We start from the raw sequence: 17,280 nt of genomic DNA on the forward strand, positions 1-17,280 counted from the left end.
TTTAACTTTTCATGTCGGTAATTATGCAGTAACAAAATTTAAGACACTAGTAGTAATTAATTTACATGAATTCATTGAGTACAAAAGACGAATTAAAAACCGTTACAATTAATAATTTTATTAAATTTCTATTTAAACGCTATTAAATATCGAAATACTAGCTATTTAATAATTTCGTTTCACAGTAAGGGAATAATTAAATTAATAGTGTCTAATCTTTAATATTTAATATTTTCACCCTCGGACAGCGGACCATTTTTATTTAGCGTAGCAATCAGCGTGTGTCGAATTTCGAATAACAATTGAATACTTTTCAAAGTAGTATTTATTTTTATCTGTTATAGCAATTAAAGTACTACTATTCGAACAATGGGACATTAAATTTTTATTGCAATAATTATTTCTATATAGCATATTAATTAACGTCGCGATGTTTGAATATTAATGTTTCAAATTAAAAATCCACTTTTTTATCGTAATAGCAATGAGTCATAGTTTAGATGGTTTAAAAAAAATCAAAATTATTAGTTAATTTTACCTATTAAAATTGCGACTAGTCCCCATGTTGGTATTCCCATCTCTTCCGCAAGTTCCTTCCCCAAATTCTGTACTTCAGTTTCAAACGTTTCTGCGACAGATTCGGTCCCCACTTCCGCTTCCGTTCCTACATGTAAACATTAATTAGGGCACACTGTTTCACTTTGAGGTAAGAACAAAAAACAATAACGCTTACCTGTTTCTGGCTCCTCTGAACTGTAGTTGAACGTCGAGTCGTTATCATTTTCGGTTACGCCCTCTGGCAAGGGCTCTGCCTCTCTCTTTATGGCAGGCATTTTCTGTATTCAAAATGTAGAAGAAAACTTTAGTACTTGTGGGTAAAAATAAAATATACACTATTTGGTCATGAAATTGAGATCATATGTAAAAATTCCACATTTATAATCATAATACTGTGTCATAAATGGAGTTATCGTATTTAACTGTATAAAATGTTGCTAAATACTAGGATTTTTATATACTATTTAAATAATTATTCACATTAATTATGCATCCATTTGTCTACGATCTTGGGAGAATCGAGGAAAAGCTTAGAAAGAGCTTGAGAAGATCATAGGAAAAATCTAACCTACGACTTCCTATTCTCCTACGTGAAGTACACGAACAAATAGAGTTTAACACGTATTTCAGTACACCACATGCCTTCGTGGTGAAATACTTCTTTTCTTACACTTCTTTTTAGCTCTGGTGTAGCCAAACCGGGACAGTTGTAACCCAGACCTATGAAACATACATACGTAGTAGTATTTCAACCAATGACGTAACTAGGTAGGGGATAGGGTAAGCTCGGCTTCTTCCAAAAATATGGACTGGCCCTCTTTTCCCTTATTCTAAGATTTTAAAGTCTTAAGATTCTAAAATTCAAAAATTCAAAAATTCTGAGATTTTAATATTTCAAAAGGGTGAAGTTCCTTTTAACACCCCCTTTCAATCTTACTCTTCTAGACAACAACAACGAGATTTTAAATTCATCTAATCAATCACATCAGTTCACCGTAGTGATTTATGTGGACAGTTCACTTACGGTGTTTGTGGGTGCATTTTTTCGGTCGCCATTTCATTTGCTTTCTCAATCGCAACTCTACGAACCAATATCATCTCGCGTCTCTTGTTCGAAAGAGAGGAATTAGAGAGGAAAAACGAAAAGAAGAATTAGCAATAATTAGAATCGTTAGAGGTAGCAACGAGATATGGAAATATGGTAGAGAGAAAGGTCAGATCCAAAATATGCCCCGAAATCGGGGAACAATAGAAAGATGTGAAGAAGAGAACTGTCAGAGAACGAAAGAAAACGGAGAGGATGACATAACCAACGAGTAGATTGGCATAGAAATTAAGAAGCTTAAGAAAAAGAAAGTTCCCGGAACCGATGGGTTGACGAATCAGATGTAACAGTTGCTGGAAGGAGGAGGAGGTGAGGACAGTATACGGAAGATTTTAAAGGATGTATGGAGAGGGGAAGGATTCCCTGACGAATGAAGATTGGGATTGATTACACACTTGTACAAAAAAGGCGACACACAAGAGGTTAGAAATTACAGAGGAATTACGCTTCTTAACACGGCATATAAAATATCTTATAGCTATTCTACAGCACATAATGGAACGAGAACTAACGAACAACGCAGGAAAAATATTCGCTTTCTTCATAGACTCGAAGGCTGCATTTGATAAGGTCGATAGACAAGAGCTGTGAAACACCCTGAAAAACAGAGGGGTGAAGGGGAACCGCATCGACAGAATAAAAGAAGTTTGTGCAGAGACAAAAAACGTTATGAGAATAGGTGAAAGCATGACAGAACAATTTTGGATGACAAAAGGCGTACGAGAAGGGTGTTCGTTAAGCCCAAGCCTGTCTGTGGCGTTTATCTCGGGTCTAGAAGAAGAGCTGCGTAAGGGTTAAACGGAGGGAATAGTGATAGAAAAATTAAAGATCTGGACCCTTGCATCCGCAGATAACATTTTAATATTGGTCAGTACGGAAGAGGAATTAAGAGAAATGTTAAAGAGGGTTAAGAGATACTTATGAAGAAAGAAGTTAAACCTCAGTGTGGAAAAATCAAGGGCTATGGTCTTCAGAAAAGAAGGAGGCAGAGATAAGAGAAGAAAATGAGAGTGGAAAAGCTAGCCAATAGAGAAAGTAAAAGAGTTCAAATATTTAGGGTATTTGCTTAGGAGGATCAGAGATTTTAACAGTCATTTGAGGGAATTTGCAAGAAAGGGAAATATAGCAAGAAAGGGAATGTCAAGCAGGTGTGGGGGATGGGGAAAGGTAGTTCAAGGATGAGTATAAAGCGGGAATGTTTTTATTTGATGTTTTAGTAAAGGGAATCATCGATCATGGGGTGGAAATTTGGGAATGGAAAGAGAGAGCAACTACAGAAAGTATTCAGGTAAAATATATCAGATGGATTTTGGGCCTAGAGAGAAGCACACCTAGCTACTGTTCAGAGATTGAGTGTATATTAGGGAAAAGAATGCGGGTACGATCGGTCATAGTCGGTACGTCACACTTCACACACATGCATTCTAGATTATCGCGCGCTATGGATTGATGTGATCACACACTAATCGCGTCGCCTGACAAAGAAGAAAAATGAGACTTCGCGACGAAGCGAGATGGTACGAAGTCAGCGTTGCGGCGAACTTTGAACACGAGGATCAAACGTGGGGTCAGGGCGGGCGGAGCGTGCAAAGTGCTCCCTTTGACCCTGTGCCGTCCCGCTAATGTTCTTTCCATCTCTCGACTGTACCTGGTCGTTTTTAAGAATTAAATGTTATAAGGAATGAGAGAGCTTAATTTATCGTTGTAAAACTAACCAATCCCTTTTCTAGGCCATCAAGCCGAAATAAGGTATTTACATATCTATTTATATTACTTGAGGTCGGTAGAATTCTTATGGTTAGACAATTCACAATTTTGAATGTCATTGAAAATAGCTAAAATCTGCTTAAATCGCTTGTTTAGTTATTATCAGTCGCCACATTATACGGTTCAAAAACAAAAATTACAGATATGTACCTACATATTTAGCAAAATTATACACAACATAATTGGATTATAACAGATTCTGGCTTACAAACTTAATTTGGCACCATTATTTTTTAGTTGAGGATTTATTTTTAAAAAGTAATGGCAACTTTAATTATTACAATAGCATTTTAAATTTATAAATTTAACTTTCCAGGAGGCCCCGTTATAAGCCTTCCATTTATTATGTCAACAAATGTTAAATGAAATTTTGTTTTTCCTATTGTCCTTTTTCTTTAATAAATAAAATTAAACTTATTAATTGATTTCTATTTAAAATAAATTTCAATTTTTTAACCAAGTGTATCAACCAAACCTTGAAGATTTGATAGCCCCGAATCTCAGAAACCTTAAATTCCTGATTAAATGTTTGAAAATTTACCGAATAAAATATGATATTTGATTTATTGGAAACAAAATTATTAATTGAAAGGATTTTTTTACAATTTTACAATGGCATTTAAATTGTTAATTTTGCTTTTGATAATAGATTGCAGTACATGAGATTACTTGTTATTACGGAAAATAAGTAAATAAGAAACTTTTAATTTTTATAAATTCGATATTTAAAAATGTATCTTTCTATTTGTAACACATCCTTACCACATTTTTCAATTTTATAACACATGGAGAACACTAATCAAAATATACACATATGTAGAAATGATAAAATCATGAAATATACAATCACAGAACTCAACATGAAAATTTGACAATGAATATTTTACACGTTCCATAAGGTTTGATTGAATCCGATCGAAGCACAGAAACTTATAATTACAGTGGCTTTATGCGCACTGCGAGATTTTGCAATCAGCAGACTCGTTTCCTCGTTTCGTAGATTAAGTTCGCATGCGTATCAAATGTTACAATGTCAACTTGCCTGATTTAAATCGCTTTGCAGTTCCGAATAAATAAATATATAAATCGATAATAGTAAGAATAATAGAGGAACTGCAGCATATTTGAAATACCAGTTTGTTTAAAATGAATAAAAAATTACACCAGAGGATTGGAACAAATAAGTCTGCATAATGTCATAGGAAAATTAATAAACTTTTAAATTTCGAACTCTTAATAATAATGAAAAACAAAAAATATCTGAAACTTTGTTGCAATTGAAAAATGACCCAAAGTACTGATCTTGTTACGGCGCAGGTAATCTGGAATAGCGATATTCCAAGTTAGCTTCGTTTTATAAAATTAAACAAACAAATCGATAATAAAATTATTTTCTCTTATGATCTAATCAAGCACAAAAATCATGGCATAGTTGTAGAAACATTTATCTTAGGTAAATATTAATTTTAAGTTTTAAATTTAGAGTAGTCAAATGTGTAACATCTGGAGTCGTAACCAGTATATTTACAGTGTACCCGCACCTCACACATAAAAGTAGAAGAAGTATATATGTAGCATCCTTCTCAATAAAATTAGCAACATGGCATTGAAACTTAAAATTTCATGTCACATTTGGTATTTTCAAAATGTTTACAATTAACACAAAATCACGGAATTAATATGCAAACGAGTTAATTAAATGATTTACTCTAAAATTTTGATGTATTTTAACCATAATTGCAACGATTGAAACGCTGCGCTGGCTAAAAAACTTTTGCTAATTGACATTTCTTTACTTTACAGATTTAGTCAGAACTGCCTTTACATTGCGTCCACTCTTATTTGCGATGTTACAAATTAATAGTTTGTAGTTTTAGATACCACATTAGTTTAGATATATAGTTAGTAGTTTTTTTATATATCTTGGTATTTTCAATTACCAACAGTATCTATCTCAAATTGTATGCCGCACTTCCTCTAATAAATAAGTACTTTAGAAATGATTTTTTCCCTACGTTTTAATACAAAATCAATTCCATTGATCGAACCCTCTTTCCCCATGAATACCCCAGCTTTTCACGACAAAATACAGGAACTTAATATATCTCGAAGGGAGAAGCTTTTCCCAGGGTAGAAGACAGGCTGGCGCCCAAAATAAAATGGCGGAATGCCAAGGGTGTTGTCGAAATGTCACCTTGAATCTATTTCCAAAAAAGAAGCGTCAGGAACATGTTGTCATTGAAAAAATGTGAATGCTTAAATCAAATATTAGAATCTTGTTTAAATTTTCTGTGAATCTAGTAGGTCATTAACAATAACAAACTTATTTAAGTTTGTGAGTTAGGTTTACCTGAAAAATACTTTTTGCAATATTTAGAAATTTTTAATTAAGTGCTTCAATTAGTTATATGATATTGTTTTCACTGTATAATAGTATTAGAAATTAAAAATTGACAAACTGTAATTAAGTCAATATTAATCTAATATTAAGTTTGTAAGATAACAATTAAAAAATTTAAATTGAAAACTGAAATGATCGTGTATTATTAAACATATAACGTGCTGTCCCTGATACATTACTTTCATTGCATTATAAATTCCTGTCTAACTCTTGAACAGCGGAGCTTGGGTCAATTAAGATCCAAACTTACTAAATATATACAAGAGAAATAGTTTCATATATTAGAGTAATAATTTTTGAGGGAACAGTGTAAAATTTAGAAAATAAGAATAATATGGAATACAAAATTAAATTAAAATTGGATCTCCATGGTCCGCCGTCTGAGGATTAACGCGTAAAATACTGTGGAGGTCATTAATTAATTAGATCTGCTTTATCTAAGAAAATATTGTTTCAAACGGTATTGTTACTTTGAATTGAAGGCTTAAAACCAGAAATTTAAAGATTAATAATTCTTATTCTTAATAATTAAACTTTTAATATAGGTAAATGTCCATTTTTACCAGTGGCATTAAGAAGGACATTGATTAGGTTAAATAAATAATCAACAAAATTATTAAGACTTGAAGTACCTCAACTTCTATTTAAAAAATAATTAAAAGCAGAATACGTTCTTCAAGAATTGATCATAAATGTTAATTTAAACTGCTGAAGATGGAATGGCTAAAATTTCGTTAAAAGTAATAGATATTCATTTATTAAAACATACTTGAAAATCTTTACATTTTTAAAGATTGCAAATTGTTTATAACTATATATTTTACTTATCTACATTTGTATATTTACAAAGTAATACTTTGATTCATTATTTGCTGCAACTGACAATTAGTCATTTTATATTAAGAATATTGATGAAAGGTTTCTATAATTATTTTCAGCAAACCTTAAGCTTCAAATTAATGTGACAAATATCATTTTAGTATATACTTCCATGTTACCAAATCACGTTAGACTTATCAGGTTTCAAAATCGGTCATTCGATATACCTACCACAGTCTATAGAAGGATAAAGTGTTAAAAATAGAAGGAATAAAAAATAAAGGATCAAAGTTGGAAAAGAAATCGTTGAATGTGTAATTAAGTTTGTTACGTCAGCAAACATGGTGGCTGATATTGATAAGATTGAACTACTTGATTCAGTGGCCCTTCCGCTTAAAGCCAAACCACTTCCTGTTACTATACGTTACACGAATAATGTCTATCCTTTCATAGGATGGTGAATAGCATTATCTCCGAGGATACAGTATGTACTTATCTCATGAGTTTGATAGCTAAATCCATAATTAATTATAGGTTAAGTGTTCATTGATTAAATTAAAACTTCGTCGATACATACTAATCCACTATTCATAAAGATATTTTTGATACTTATAAAACGTGAGGACAGATAAAAGTTTTAAGAAGTTTGGACAAATATGTCCACACCATACAACATAACATGTTATGTAGCAAAGTTATAAAAATATAACAATAAAATAACAATTGAATGTATTATAATTTGTTATATAATACCGTTTTGTTATTTAGTATAGATGCAGCTCAAACAAAGATTATAATAACAGATTTCAGAAACCGTTTGTTTAATCTTTGAACTTTTGAACAACGAAGCCTGAGTGGCCCAAACTTACAAAACATATACAAGGATATTAACGTAAAGTTAAATGTGTAATTTTTAAACCAAACAATTTCATATCTTAGAAGAATCATTCTTGAAAGGAACAATGTAAAATTTAGAAAACAAAAATAATATGAAATACGTAATCAAATTAAAATTAAAGTTCAAGGGTTAACTATAATTATTGAAAATATGTGAAGCGTATTGTTAAAATTATAACTGTTAAATAAATATAAAGAAAAGGAACTATGGCGAATTAAAGATTAAGCTTGAAACATTGATTTAAAAAAATATTAAATAAGCTTTGAAATAATAAATATACTGTTCTGACCCTTTATGACACAATTCATATAAAACTTAAGATATCGAAAAAATTCTACAAAATTTAGATTTATTTAATATTTTACTTATAAAAATTTCATTTACAAAAAAAACCTGAAAAAAGTTCTTTACAGAATTTAAAAAAAATTATAAGTACTATTTATGTACATACGTCCCTGTCTTTACTTAAAAATGTTAATAAAATAAGATTCTAAAATTGTGGTACTTTTTAAATTGGTCAAGTTAACGTAACCCTTGAAGCATGCCAAGCTGCGCAATAAAATCCTGAAGGAAGGATCGTTACATCAGCATTACAATTTCACGTTTTCCTTGGCTCGAGATCCGACATTGGCCTCCAATAAAATTCGATAACGCGATAACGGAGGCATAACTAGCCGACACAATAATCGTTATCGTCGCGCGAACGATAAATTGACGTCAGATACGCGTCACCCACGCACACGATACTTCCCCGCATTTACCACAAGCTGGTAGCCATTTTCAGGAAACAAAGGATTCGATGGATGTTGCTGCCTATGCCTTTTTCTATCGCTCTATTTTTTAAATTATATTTCATTGTTCCTTGATTCAAGAATAATATCAGAGTTCCTAGTGCAACAGTATTTGTGGGCGTTGGAATACTTTAGATCTCCTAGAATCCGTGAAAATATGTACTTTAGTTTTCTCTGAATTAAGTTAATTGAGAAATATTGGTTTAATGTAGACTTTGAGAGAGATTATAAATCTGTCGTAACTTTGTTCGTTAAGGATTAATGGTGAAGCTTGAAATTTATTAGGTGGACAAATAATTTATGACCTTCATATTTTTCTGTACATACAAAATTGTGTATTAAAATTAATAATATTTTACCATATTTAATTTCTCTGCGATAGATTTTTGGCTAATGTCGAAGTACAATATTTAACAATTATTTTATTTGTCAACCCAACAAAAAAGTTTCATATTTTTATAATTAATATTTTGGGTGAACTTGTAGAAAAGTTACTCCCCCTCCAACATCGATGAGTTTTGAATATGTTGTAAAATTCGTCTTTTTAAGCAACATTTTTCTTCTAGCAATAAGCTATACGTCGGACTCGATTAGTTTGCGTGATGTTCACGAAAAACTATGAGTACTATTGCATTGAATTTCGCCTGTACATACACTCGTGAGTCCCATCGAGGTTGTCGCAGTGAAGTTGGCTACACATTCGTCGGCACCTCGCCAATCGGCTCACCGACGCGGCGTGAATGTGTTAGTGCGCCAACTTCACTGCAACTACTTCGATGGAACTCAATGTACGTATACGTCCGCGGCTGTGTGTGCGTCGGTAAGAGACCCTCGCTTATCTACTGTTTCTGTCAACAGCACCACATGTCCCGACTACTGTCCATATAACGGATCAGTTTAAAATCAAATTTCAATAATTTTGACATTGGACTTGGGTGGTCGACCGTGTAAAGGCGGTCGGAATATTAAAATAACCTAACCTAATCTAGACATACATATAAGTAACGAAAAGAATTATATTCCTTCAAAATTGATATTAATCATTGTACACCACAAGATTATTTGCCGTTCGTACTAATGTTGACGGTGTATTTTCTTTTTTCTGTTATTATACGTCTAGGTTAGGTTAGGCCACATTAATATTCCGGCCGCCTTTAGGTGGCCGGCTACGCGAATCGGATGTTATAATTTGATTTTTCAGTTCACCCGTTGTATGAATAGGAACTGAAGCACATGATGCTGCTTACAGAAACAATAGACAAGCGAGCCGACGCACATACGGCCACGGGCGCATACGTATAGGCAGAATTCATTGTAGTAGTAACAATATTCTTTCGCGAATATCTCGCCAACTAATCGAGTCCGACATATAGCTTAGAGGAAAAGAGTTGCTTAAAATGACGAATTTTACAACATATTTAATATGTTCGTCGCCGCGTCACCCATATCTGGGTGACGGGTATGCTTCCGCGAGGGCCCCATCACCCAGATATGGGTGACGTTCTTCTTGGTCAATAAATGACTATCGCTGGTGGATTTGCATGCGAGGCGAGGTGTCTAGGATCCACATGTGGCTTGGGGGGCTTAGAATACGGCCACGGTATCCCCTGCCTGTCGTAAGAGGTGACTAAAAGGGGTCACACAGACACATGCACACACGTACACGTGCACATACACACATACACGCACACGCACACACACACACACCAATCCGGACGAAAAGATGAGCAGACTTTAAAAGTATGGACTAAGTGAAAGATTTAAAAGTATGGACTAAGTGAAAGATTTAAAAGTTTGGACAAGTATGAGTGACGAAATTTAAAAATGCGCGGGGTTTGGAGCTGGCAGGGCTGCCAGCCCATCCCCGATGCGCGTGGACACAGCCGACTCTAGTACTAGCCATGCTGAAGTAAAAATGGCAACACCGCGGGAGTCCGGTCTGAATATATCAACACCTACCCTACTCTATCTGCCTCCCGGACTCCCAGACTCCCAACCAATCAACGTCGTCAGACTCTCGGTTACTCTCTGGACTTCGCATAACCTCTTTGGTTTCGTTCCAATAATTTCGCTTGTTTCAAGGTTTTTATTAAGTTATATACACGTTTATCAATTCTTAAATGTTTCAATTTGATCCAAAGACGGTTTCATTTTGCTTCATACCTAAATTTTCTTGAATACTCTGTAAATATTTCAAATATCATGCTTCACAACACGAAACTACTTCGAGAGTACACAAAATATATATCACATTTATAACAATTTTATACTGCCTCATCACTTCTATTTGCCATAGTTGCAACGTTTATATATTGTTTATACATAATTAACACAAAATAGTGTATATTACTACAGCTTTTAATTAAAAAAGACGTTAATTACAATTCCGAGCACAGGACTCTGTTTTTGAAAATAGGACTCCCGATTGTCACGTGAGGGGTGTTGCCACGTTGTTCAGCATGGCTAGTACTAGAGTCGGCTGTGGCGTGAACGATAGCGTTCGTTGGGCAATATGGAGACAGATAAGTCCCCAAAAGCGCCGGCCCTTAGGGGCGAAATTAGTGAGATGAGGTGTCTAGGATTCATTCCTTCGCAGACCGCGGTACGGGCGGATTTAGGCCTCGCGAGAAACTCGATCGATTTCATCGAAATTGGAGGGGGAGTAGCTTTTCTACAAGTTCACCATATTTTGACCTTTGCAGTAAAGATAGGAATACGTAGTCAGATACGTAATAAAATGGATTATTGAAGACGTTGATATGCAACAGCTTAATACTTTCAAACAGTGCAGAAGTTAGGCTCGATTCTTTTGACCCTTCAGGGTGAAAGACCTTAAGTGTAGATGCGTGCATCAATTGGAAGGAACGATTAATAAGAAATCGATGCGATTGTTCCGCAACTTTAGATACAAGCTGCGATCGTGACGAGAAACTATCATTACGACTAAGTGGTTTGCCAATCCCTGAAGGGTTGAGCGACACGTGAAACCTTGGATACATGATACTCCCCTTCATACCCACGAATCTGTAACACAATACGTTTATACACGCTTCATCAGCATTTAAAGTCGTAATGTGTTTAATTGTGCGAAAGTGATTCGTTTGTCCTTGTAAAATATTGCAGTCATTTTTACGTTCTTTTTTTCATTTGAAAAAAAATAATAATACTATCTGAAAATCAATTAGTGCAAATAAATTAAACTGCGTTTTAATCTCTACAGAGCATAGAAGATATTCCAACTTTATTTAAAGGTTCACAGAAGAGATAGTAATGAATATCATATTCATATCCAGGATAAATATACCTAACACGGAACAAAACGATTTTTGGGAAAATTGTAAAAAAAATTTCTTCCACAAAAATATATTTTTTAAAAAGCTTTAAAAGTTAAATTACAAAATCTAACTCTGTACGGCGTTGAGTAATTGTACAAAGAATATTTTTAAAAAAGAATCATGAGAAAATATTGCTTCTTCGGTTCACAATCTTTGAACAAAAAAATTGCAGAATTTGAAACGTTTTGTGTCAACTGTTGCGCTGTCTTTGTCTCTCTATGCAGGAGTGACAAGGATCGTTCGAAGTTTTTCAATTTCCTCAGATGAGGCCTCTAAAATCAATTCGGACTTAATGTTAGATCATCATTCTTGACCAGATATTTTGAAATATTTTGAAAAATGAGAATCGGTAGATATATTTTTACTCAGAACAGCAGAATACTGACCATTGGGAAATAATGATTAAGTTTCATCAACATTTACATCCCAACATACTGACTATCACAGTAAAAATAGCCATTTGTCATCAGATCCATCAAAATATTAATTATTAATGATATGATGGATTTATACAATATTTAAATTTTATTATTAGTACAATACTAACTCCATTCAAAGTTTATCTACTTTTTTATTTTGTTAACTATTAAACTGTACAAAATTTGAGACGCAGGTAATTACATAGTGATGCTTATGGAAGTCAAGATGTTAGAGTTATGTTTCCCTACCAGTCTTGAAATGGAAATGAAAAAATTCAGGTCTTATATACACTGTTTTTGAAAAACAACAAATATTTTTAAATTCTGGATCGTATGTATTTGAAATTAATGCAAAGTAATTTTTTTTTACTTAATTCTTTATTTTATTTATCTCTTACTATTATTCCATTACATAATATTAAAAACTTATATAATAGGTTTCAGTGCCTTCGATAAGTAAGTAATTATTATTATATAATAATATGAAATACAAAATCAAATTAATATTGGGACTTTCTTTATGCTCCATCGTCTGAGGTTTAAATATAATCAATATTATATAGCCATACTTATTATATTATATAAAATGATTTATTAAACAATACTGGATTGACTTTTTGGAAAGTGCTTACCTCTGAAAGGATATGTTTCATTTAAAATACTTATATTTATTTAATTCAAATTTTATCGCATAGCATTTATTTACTGATCCTCATATATTAATTTTTTGCAGGCTATAATCACTCGAAGAGCAATTAAACCGTCAACGAAACGAGAAAACGTACAATTTAACGTCGAACGAGCCATAACGATGAAACCATGCGCAGCGAACGTTGCAAGATAAATATAGCCCTCGAACGTGGTTGGAATTCACGTTGCACGTTAATTATGTTTGACTTACGAATCCTTAATAATTAGCGAAATGATCGCTGAGAAAGGCAGGAAAATCGTGCAAGAAACTGCTTCGCGCGTGCTTGCTCGTGTTCGACGTCTTTGCGAAGGAAGCGTTATCTTATACAGGGCGAACGCGTAAAATCAATAGGGATATCTTTCAATAGGATTTAGCCGTTGCGCTTGAATCTACTCGCAGTAGTTTCATAACGCAACCAGCATTTGCTGAAACTTTGTGGAAAGTTTGGTGATTTATTAAACAAAATGTATATCTTTTTATTTTCTAAGCTGCGACTTTAAGGGATGAAATTATCTTTTACGTAGCATGAGGCGTGTTAAATATCTGTATCTATATATAATAAGAAAGCCGTTTTTTTGAAATCACTTCTCCTCCTAGGATATTTAAGTTAAAGAAATAGGACCCATACTTGGCTCCTAAATGAGTAAAACACAGTAACAGTTTACAATTTTTAATTTGGTGCCCCTGGTCCGTAAGGTCGGAAATTAGCAACTAGGTAATGGTATACCACTGGCGTAACTAGAATCGTTTTTCAAAGCTATATGTACAGGTCTTCATTTTTATTAAGATAAGATTTTATGAGAATGAGCATTCCACATTTTGGGGCAGAGCTGGTTTACAGTGTCTCTTATCTAATTTTGTCAATAAGGTCTTTCAAAGTTTCTATTATTCACACATATGTAGATGGCACTGTATGTTGTTTGCAAGAGTTGGAGACAATCCAATTGAGTGTATGTACAATTTGTAAATAAGTACCATATTAACCCATTAACTTTGAACTCGTTTGGGTATATTCTATTTCATAAGTGGTACTGCTACCCATGGATATTAATTTAAAATAAACAAAAATAATTGAGCAACGGTGAAAACAAAATAACCTAATTAAGTTACCAGTAGTAAACTTTGAGTTGTTTGCTTACTTAATTTTATCGTATGTATATTCACTCAATTTAAATAAAAACCAAATTCTATCCCATGTTTTCGACTTTTTTTGAGCGTTAATCGCAATATTGTAATATTACTATAACATGAAATAAAGAAGATTTAGAGGGAAAGAAATGTATCCAACTAATTGTAAGAATGCTATTGCCAACAGATGTAGTACTTGGCTCTTTAACAATAAAGTAGCCATTAAGCAAAATTGATTCATGTTCTAAACTGTGATTTTAAATGATGAATAGATTTATTAAAATTATCCTAATTGCAAAAAATCATGAATGAATCTAGCAAAATATTCATAATTACAAAGTATATACTCTTGTGTGTTTGGTGGGACATGCACATATAGAATTTTATAATGAAAGCTGCTGAAATCAGGAAAGACTGTAAGACATTGCAGACAACTTCAAGGAGAAATTGAGAATAAGAGCCATTTTTTGGGACAAATGAGGCAAACTGATTCTGGTGCATGATAATGCCAACTTGGCAACTGCAAATGGAGCTGCAATAGATAGTCTTATCAAACTTAACATACTCTTTAGATTTGGCAACCTTTCTTGTAAACAATTTTGACATATTGAAGAAGACTGATAATTAACTGATTGCTTCATTTGTTAATTAGTAAAAGTCCAGATTTCTATGTATCACTGTATCCATATTTTGCTTGAACAATGACAAGAAGTAATAAACAGTGACCAAGAATATTCCGACCTACAAGATATACAAAACTGACACAAACTTTTAACATGTGCCTAATATATTGTGTTTAAATTGACTAATATAAATGCTTCAAAAATAATTAATTGCGAGCATAGTTTTATATATATCCTTTTTGCATAAAATAGATTCTGCATCGTTTATTTTTTTATTAAGTAAAAAATAAATATAAATTTTTTCAAACCTATTTCGTCAGAAATAAAATCGCAATCTAGATATTTTGAGAACAAATAATTCGCGAACCATTCTAATGTCATAACTATGCTCGCAATTAATTATTTTTAAAGCATCTTACTCATTTATTGTTAGTTTAACTGCTATTGATTGATATTTAGTCTTTTAAACTTGTTTTATGAGCAGAAAATTCGAAAGCTTACATATTATGACGGCAAATAATTCAGGAGACGTTTTGATGTCACGAAAAGACTAAAAATGGATAAGAGCACCACCGAAACTATAAGAGTGAGGTGCTTTAAAAAATTATTTACTTGTACATTATCATGTCAAAATGTTCCCTGAATTATTTGCTATTAAAATATTTGAGTTCTAAATTTGTTTGCGAAATAAATTAAAAATAGTCTAAAAAGTTATCTAACCTTTTGTAACTTTGTAACAGTTGGAGCAAAAGAAATACTTTTCAATGTAAAATATAGCAAAAAATTTATGTATTATTAATTTTTTGTTTTATTTTACTATATGCTATTTTTTAGAATGGCTAGATGGCTTAATATTAAGCTATCTAGCCCTTTGTAACTTTTTAATGGCTGGAGCAAAAAATTTACTTTTTACGGCAAAAAATTGCAAATAATTAGCAAAAAATTTTCATATACGTTTTTTTATTTTATGATGATTTGGCTCAGATAGCTTAATAGACCTTTTCTTTTAGAAGTATGTGCTGATGTTTTTGTTTAATGTTTTTGTTTCATTCGTTTTTTGCAATAAAGAGCATTCTTTTGCGATAAGAAATCACTCCTTACATTATTAATTACCATATAGAATGTACTAGGTAAGTGATGCTGAATGACATGCAACAAATTCTTCAAATTTTTTTTTTTTTGACAAGGGATATCTTTAAAGTGCCGAAGAGTTCCGCCTTCCAACAAACTGGAATATTTTCAGCACACCTTGCTCTAAATAATCATGCAAGAATCGCTTCTCCCCTCGTCCCACTGTTCAAATTATTAGCTGAATATCCGCTTTCTTCGATAGAACTGTTTAGATTATGACACTTAGGATGTTGATGCTATGGTTTAAATAAGAGTTCTTCGACTCTCTTTCGAAGCTTGGTTCATTTAGATGCATCAGAACCATTCAAGCATTCATAGTAAGCATTCGGAATATTTTTTACATTGTTAAAAGTTACTGTGTTCCGTTGTGTTTTATGTTTTATTTCTTATAATTTGTATTTTTTATTGTTTATGTATTTATTTATATTTTCTCCTATATAGTTAAAGTTTAAGTTATATTTAAGTTCTGTTTTGTTTTACATCGATTAAATTTCTATCTGGTAAGTAGAGAAACACTTCAAGATTCATTACACGATTATTTTCTATATGTAGCATTTCTTTATTTGCTATTCAGATATTCATTTAATATAAATGGAGAATTTTCGCACAAATAAAGATTTATTCTTTATATTACAAAGTGCAAATAGAGAAATGAATGATTTTTCATTTTTGTATAATAAAATACGTGAAGAAATTAATATCACGCCTCAAAATTTAAAAGAATTAAGAACTAATTTAAAACAATTAATAAATAATTAATGTAAAGCATATAATAATAATAATAGTAACAATAACAACAACAATAACAATTGTGATACAATTTTTCTTTAACCTGTCCACAGCCTCGAATTTCCACATTATCTGATTGAAGTTGCATGCCAATATCAGATACGGTTTAAAAGTTACAAAGAAAAAGCACACGATTTCCCAATCCGGACCACTGTGCGCCCGTTCACATTAATGCGAAATAATTTTCATACATATATTTTTAAATAAGGTAAACGAACCAATCAGAGTATGGGTAGAAACAACATGGCGTCGTATTAACCTGTCCAACTCCACTAAATACGTACATTTTTACATTTGTTAAACCATTGGTTTCCTAAACTTTGCATTTATACTTTTTGATATTTCAGGTTGAAAACTTGATATTTTTGAACCACTAATTGTTGATCCCCCAGAACGAAATTATACCCAATTGAACATTAGTTGAATCTGTAAATCCACTTATAAGAATTCTGAAACAAGACTCCATTTATGGAGAAATATTTGAATCTCTTTCTAAAATTTTAAATAACCTGAAGATTTATTCGATATTCCTATCTGAAAATTGAAATTCCACAGTTCTTTTTGCTTTAAGTTACTCAAAGAGTGCTTTCATAAAGGAAGTTATACAAGCTTTGAAAATCAAATAGAGCATAATACTATCCAATATTATAAATTTAACTTACTTGAGCGTTTTGAAAGGAAAACATTGTAAAAATAAGAAAATTATCATACTACAAAAGAAGTTATCAATTACACTTTTTATAATCACAAAAGAAATGTCATCGTGATAAAACATTAAAAAGTGTAACTGTCAGAAAAGAACTTCAATTTTTATTCCGTTTTTAA

The 17,280-nt window shown here is 32.3% G+C and overlaps 1 protein-coding gene across 4 annotated transcripts in view; it reads right to left on the bottom strand.

Annotated features, from left to right (window-relative positions):
• Syt1 (synaptotagmin 1) overlaps nucleotides 1-17,280 on the bottom strand; it is a 49,776-nt gene that overhangs the window by 26,958 nt on the left and 5,538 nt on the right. For 3 of the 4 annotated variants that reach the window (XM_034327466.2, XM_034327464.2, XM_076691143.1), the window contains exons 1-3: nucleotides 4,193-4,396; nucleotides 734-836; nucleotides 539-664 (exon numbers count right to left, since the gene is read on the bottom strand). In XM_034327466.2, coding sequence (XP_034183357.1) covers nucleotides 539-664; nucleotides 734-833 — 226 coding nt within the window. In that variant the 5' untranslated portion in view covers nucleotides 834-836; nucleotides 4,193-4,396. Of the gene's footprint in view, nucleotides 1-538; nucleotides 665-733; nucleotides 837-4,192; nucleotides 4,397-17,280 lie in introns of those variants that run through there. The other variant, XM_034327465.2, reaches the window with a different exon arrangement.

Source organism: Osmia lignaria, chromosome 2 (genome assembly GCF_051020975.1).
Source record: "Osmia lignaria lignaria isolate PbOS001 chromosome 2, iyOsmLign1, whole genome shotgun sequence".
Lineage (NCBI taxonomy): Eukaryota > Metazoa > Arthropoda > Insecta > Hymenoptera > Megachilidae > Osmia > Osmia lignaria.